The sequence below is a fragment of the Bombina bombina genome, chromosome 6 (assembly GCF_027579735.1).
Source record: "Bombina bombina isolate aBomBom1 chromosome 6, aBomBom1.pri, whole genome shotgun sequence".
Classification (NCBI taxonomy): Eukaryota; Metazoa; Chordata; class Amphibia; order Anura; family Bombinatoridae; genus Bombina; species Bombina bombina.
The window spans coordinates 1,065,868,508-1,065,875,353 of record NC_069504.1 but is presented as its reverse complement, the minus strand read 5'-3'; the positions used below and the strand labels follow the sequence as shown (position 1 = coordinate 1,065,875,353).

The following is a 6,846-nucleotide window of genomic DNA, read 5'->3' as shown; positions in this document are numbered from 1 at the left end:
CATACAGTATGTGTGTGTTTGTGTGTATGTGTATATATATATGCTGTATTAGGCTACAATGTGTGATTTTTTAAAAATTTTGGGATGGTGGTGTGCCACAGGATTTTTTAATGTAAAAAAGTGTGCCACGGCAAAAAAAAAAAAAGGTTAAAAATCACTGGACTAGAGCATGTAATTTAAAAAAAAAATCCAGTTTATTTCTATTATCAAATCTGCTTCATTCTCTTGCAATCTTTAGTTGAGGAGTAAACCTAGGTAGGCTCATAAGAGATTTAGAAGAGTGTACATGTATTTAGCATTCTATGGCAGCAGTGATTGCTTCAAACATTGTTGCACACACTGCTGACATAAGCCGCGTTCGGCAAGTGCCTCCAGCGAGCCCAGGCTCGCTTGGAGCGTTTGGGGAAGGCTTCCAAGCGAGGTGCTGGGCTTTCGCTGAACGCTTGGATGACGTCAGTCCCAGCGCTTCCAGCTTGCTGGTAACGCTGGGAGTGAGAAGAGCAAGCGTCTGAGCGTCTCAGCTCCCTATGACACGGCTTGGGAGAGTTTTCTTAACGCTCCCAAAACCATGACGTTTCCCAGCGCCACGTCATATCTCAGGGGATTTAACTGGCGCTGGGTTTCGGCGTTTGGCGAACACGGCTATAGAATGCTAAAAAAAACACATGCGCACTAGTATGTGCCTTCCTATGATTACTTTTCAGCAAAGGATACCAAGAGACCAAAGCACATTTGAAAATAGAGAAAAATTGGAAAGATATTTAAAAATGTTTGTTCTGACCAAATCATGAAAGTTTACTTTTGACTTTACTATCATTTAAAAGAAACACTGAAAATAAAATTGTATTATCTATAAATGGTTTCATTATGCATAGTGAATAAAATAATAAAATATATTTATTTATTTGACAAGGTCCTTCCTCGCACTCCCCCCTCCCTGACCCACCAAAAGCCCACTTACCCTCCCCTACCATTATGTTTGTTACTGGCAGACAGTCTGCCTGTAATAAACTATGTATTTTTATATTATATGATTTTATCCGTTTCTGTAGTGTAGTGTACCCCCCTCCAAGATCAATATTTTCTGTAGTATAGGATGGGTCCTCCCTCTCCTAGCCATTAGTCTTTCATGGTGTGGCAGCCTCATCCTCCCTCGCCTCATCCTCCCTCTCCCTTCATACACATTTTCTGAAACGTAGGAAACCCCACCCCTCCGTCCTCACTGGGCTGATTTCACCGCCTCCCTCCTACAACTCCCACTCGGCACCAACGATGCTCATTACAGAGGATAACACAGGTAGTATCACTCTCTGTAATGATCAGCGATCTGCCTTTATATAGTAAGGAAGCACAATAAGCGCTCCCTTAGTATATGAAGGCAGATGCCTTCTGCCCCCAGCTGCAGTCTCCACTGGTACTCTGGGCAAAGAACTATGTGACGTAGAACCTATGGCAATATGGCGTAAGGGGTTAGGCAGAAGTGAATTCTCTGGAATGAAAAAAGACCCTCCTACAGGCTGCACAGTGATTGCTTGACATGTGCAACAGCTCATTTATATTGGTACTTAAATGGGCATGAAACCTCCCAAAAAGATTTCATGATTCATATAGAGCATACATTTTTAAACAAATTTTCAATTTACTTTTGTTATCAATTTGCTTTATTCTCTTGGTATCCTTTATTGAAGGAGCAGCAATGCACTCATGGGAGCTAGCAGAACGCGTTAGTTAGCCAATGAAAAGAGGCATTTATGTGCAGCCACCAATCAGCAGATAGCTCACAGCCTCTGAGCCTACCTAGGTAGACTTTTTAACAATGCATACCAAGAGAACAAAGCTAATTAGATAATAGAAGTAAATTGGAAAGTTGTATGCTCTATCTGAATCATGAAAGAAAAAAAAATGGGTTTCAGCTCCCTTTAAAAGGCCACAGAAAAGACAAAAAGATAAACAACACTCAAGCTTTTTCGAGGAGTGTGTGCCTGGACTTCAAAACAAACCATATTTTGCCAAAAAGATGTCCTGTAAAAATCCCTATATTCTCATTCTTCTGTGGTTTCATGCATTATCCATCCAACCTATATGATGTAGGTAAATTATTTTCATAAATGAGATTTAAAACTATACTGGATCACTTTAATAAAGTGCATTAACCCATTGGTTACCAGAGCATTGTGTTGCAATATTAATATGTGACATCAAAGGTGTTACATGTTTAATGTGAGAAAAACCATGTAAATGCAAGCATATTCAGGGTAAAAAAGAAAGATTAAATATGTTTCATTCCCATAATACCTAAAATGTATACACACAATAAATTAGATTTTTGCTCTAATATAATGTACAATCAATAAAATGGTTAATAAATAATTACATTATGTTGGTGCTCAACACCAGACACTACCTATGATTAAGCAATATAATAGTTCTATGCAACAAACACAGGATCAAAATATAATATAATTACTGGTTGACTTGCCTTATTGAGGATGTAAAACAATAGCAGGAAAGGGTTAAAGATGGAAATACTTCTCTAATGAGAAATGATTATGAGACAGGCCAGAACTAAGCAGGGATTTTCTGCACATTAGGGAGACATGCACCAACCACAAGGTATTTATAGCAGGTGTATGGTAACATACCTAAGAGCTTTATTCTGTAGGATATTTAATATATTTATACTAAAGTAAACAATGAGGTATCACATAGCAATTATTGGCAGTATCCAGAAGGTAATTACAGGATATCTGGGGAATATTTTAGAATTAATTTTAACCAATTTTTTGGCTATCTGGGATTTGCAGTACAGTGGGCTAATTGAGCAATTGAATTTGCAGAACATCTGTCAATGGGGTATTTAGATGGTCAATTTGCTTCATGCCAGATCCATCTAATGAATGAGCCACCACTTGCCCTAAAGGGATCTGGGCTTACCCAACATTTCAGGTGGATGTTCTTCCTAGCCAGGGGCAATTAACAGCTTTGTTTGCCCGGGGCAGTGCAGCATCTCATGGTATGTGCCCAATGGGAAGGTCGCCTGACGGTATATCAGCCCTAATGCACAGGCATTTAGCCCTATATCTGCCATACACAAGGAGCATTCACTGATATATCTAATCTATAAGTAATTAACCGGTATGTTCACTTTATAAACTAGCACTGCCATTGTAGCTAATCTCATTATAAGATAATGAGCGCCCGTCTCATAACGCCCCATAGGGTATCTGCCCCCATCTCATCTACCCCCCACCCTGCGGTATTAGAACCTACCTGCCGCCTGCGAGTTGTGCTGCAGCCCGATCCCCAGAATGAGGAGGATGCAGGCGGCCGAAGCCCTGCGCAGCCCCTGGTCCATATCCCAGATGCTGCAGTTAACGGGTTGGAGAGGGCGGCATCCCGGGGCCGGCCCTGCACACCGAGCCGCCGCTGCTGCAGCTTTCCCTCAAACCGCTGCTCGGGTTCCCCGGAGAGGGGAAAAGCAAAGACACCCAGCGGCCGCCTGAGGAACTGCAGGCGGCGAGAACGCGAGAGAGCGCGCCTGGGAAACAAAGCACGGGCTGGAAGAGGAAGGCCGGGGATCTTGTAGTACCCGCTATCTTTGTGCACATGATGTGATAGCAGCTAATAGTGTCCCCGCTGGGTGACGAGCACCCTATTAACACAGAAATAATTACCAATCCGTGACTACACCGGGATATTTACCAATCCGTGACTACACAGGGATATTTACCAATCCGTGACTACACCGGGATATTTACCAATCCGTGTCTACTTGATGCTGCTGCTAAGTTTATTTATAAGTTGGAATTCAACAGGTTTATTGCAGATTCTTTAGGCCGTTATTTCTTACTCTGTGCCACTCAAGCAAGATGTGTGAGTCAAAACGTGACAGATATTTTACTGTTTAAAAACGAATCGAGGAATAAAACGTGAGCACATCTTTATATATTTATATATGTAGTTAATTGTTACATATTCACTTACGCTTCTTCAGTACTAGTTTTATGCCCCCCTCAGTCAGCTGTGACAGATTTTGCACCACAAATCCCACATCCCTATAAAAGCCATACAGAATGATCACTGTCCATTATTGTAATTCTCTATAATGTCAAATTGCCCCATATTGTCAATCTCCTTAAAGGGAAATGGAACCCAACATTTTTCTTTCACAATTTAGTTACATACAATTTTAACCAATTATAAGTTTACTTCTATTATGAAATTTGTTTCATGCTCTTTGGTATCATTTGTTAAAGGAGCAGCATTGCACTACTGGTTTGTAACTGAACACATGGGTGAGCCAATAAGGGCTCGATTTATCAAGCCCTTCCCGTCATTCAACTGCAGGTTCTCACATGGGAACCTGCAGTCAGTATTTATCAAGATGACCACTGCTTCCCTAACCTCTTCTCTACCTCTTAGGTGGAGAATTTCAATCTCCCCGGTCTTGTCCAACCGGGGAGATTGACAGCTCCTGCCCGCGCACGGTTGGCTGTGTGCAGGAAGGGGGCGGTTGCACAAGAGCACAAAATAACACTCTTGTGCAATGATGAATCCTAGCAGCGGAATTCTGCCCGCCAAAGGCGAGCTGCAGCAGACAGGGGCGCATATGTAATTCCCTGTCCGCCTTAGCTTGATACATTGAGCGCTTACAACAGGTGCAGTGGCACCAAGTGCTGGAGGGGGCACAAAGCAGCCAGTCTGTACATAAGCGTGTAAAGAATATGTACAATACTAACACAGGGGAGCCTTTTATTAGTGCATATCTATCTATCCATAAAAATCATTATACAGAGCAGTATTATATTATTATTGCTTTCTACTAATTTAAGTTTGTGGGGCCCAAAAATTGTTTTTGCACCAGGGCCCTTTGTTGAGTAGGTCCACTAATGAATAGGTATATATATATATATATATATATATATATATATATGCAACTACCAATCAGCAACTAGCACCCAGGTGTTTTGCTGCTCCTGAGCTTATCCAGATAAACCCTTCAACAAAATATAACAAGAAATGAAAGCAAATCAAATAATAGAAGTAAATTGGAAAGTTGTTTAAATTGCATGTTCTGTCTGAATCTTGAAAGTCTAATTCTGATTTTACCGTCCCTTTAAATGTCGTCATCTCACTCCCATATTCCAAGTCATATTTATCCCTGTTTTACATATTTTCTTTACCCCTTTTTCATCTTAATTTCTTACTGTTTCATCTCATATAGGACCCAATGGCTAAAAACTCGCCGGCATGGAGGGAAATCATGTAAAACCTTTCAGATTTTGTTAGACGTTGTATCGCATTGTAGGAGTCTGTCTCTCCACATCCAGAGTACTGCATAGTGAGAAAACATCACTACAGCTAAAATTTGTCTTTCTAAAATTCTTTCTAAATTTGTCTTTCTAAGGGACACTAAACCCAAAAATTTTCTTTCATGATTCAGATAGAGCATGCAATTTTAATTTACTCCTATTATCATTTTTTCTTCATTCTCTTGCTATCTTTATTTAAAAAGCAGGAATGTGATACATAGGAGCCGGCCCATTTTTGGTTGAGAACCTGGGTTATGCTTGCTTTTTGGTGGGTAAATGAAAGCCTCCAATAAGCAAGTCTCAGTTCATTTACATATACAGTCCAGTACCTTTACATATACAGTCCCTGTACATTTAGATATACAGTCCCAGTACATTTACATATACAGTCCCAGTATCTTTACATATACAGTCCCAGTACCTTTACATATACGGTCCCAGTACATTTACATATACGGTCCCAGTACATTTACATATACGGTCCCAGTACATTTACATATACAGTCCCAGTACATTTACATATACAGTCCCAGTACCTTAACATATACTGTTCCAGTATCTTTACATATACTGTCCCAATATCTTTACATATACAGTCCCAGTACCTTTACATATACAGTCCCAGTACCTTTACATATACAGTCCCAATATCTTTACATATACAGTCCCAGTATCTTTACATATACAGTCCCAGTATCTTTACATATACTGTCCCAGTACATTTATATATACAGTCCCAGTACCTTTACATATACAGTCCCAACATCTTTACATATGCAGTCCCAGTACCTTTACATTAGGCTATTGGCTATATTTAATATAGGTGGCGGCGGTGTAGGGGGATTAGATTAGGGGCTAATATATTTAATATAGGTGGAGGCGGTGTAGGGGGATTAGATTAGGGGGTAATACATTTATTATAGGTGGCGGCGGTATAGGGGGATTTAGATTACAGGCAAAAGAGCTGATTACTTTGTGACAATGCCCCGCAAAAACCCTTTTAAGGGCTGGTAAAAGAGCTGATTGCTTTGGGGCAATGCCCCGCAAAAAGCCCTTTTAAGCGCTGGCAATAGAGCTGGTTACTTTGGGGCAATGCCACGCAAAAAGTACTTTTCAGGGCTATTTGTAGGGTTAGACTTAGGTTTAGTGGTAGGGAAATTTTAGTATTTTAGGGGTTAATTAATTTAATATAGGTAGCGGCGGTATAGGCGGATTAGATTAGGGGTTAATTAATTTAATATAGGTGGCGGCGGTGTAGGGGGATTAGATTAGGGGTTAATAATTTTAATATAGGTGGCGGCGGTGTAGGGGGATTAAATTAGGGGTTAATATATTTAATATAGGTGGCAGCGGTGTAGGGGGATTAGATTACATTAGAGACAAAAGAGTTGATTACTTTGTGACAATGCCCCACAAAAAGCCATTTTAAGGGCTGGTAAAAGAGCTGGTTACTTTGGGGCAATGCCCCGCAAAAGGCCCTTTTAAGGGCTGGTAATAGAGCTGGTTACTTTGGGGCAATGCCACGCAAAAAGCC

At 40.6% G+C, this 6,846-nt stretch overlaps 1 protein-coding gene across 1 annotated transcript in view; it reads right to left on the bottom strand.

Annotated features, from left to right (window-relative positions):
* Window positions 1–3,450, bottom strand: part of KIAA1549 (KIAA1549 ortholog) — a 310,123-nt gene extending 306,673 nt beyond the window's left edge. The window contains 1 exon segment of the mRNA XM_053718941.1: window positions 3,271–3,450. Coding sequence (XP_053574916.1) covers window positions 3,271–3,355 — 85 coding nt within the window. The 5' untranslated portion in view covers window positions 3,356–3,450.
* Window positions 3,451–6,846: the final 3,396 nt, after the last annotated feature.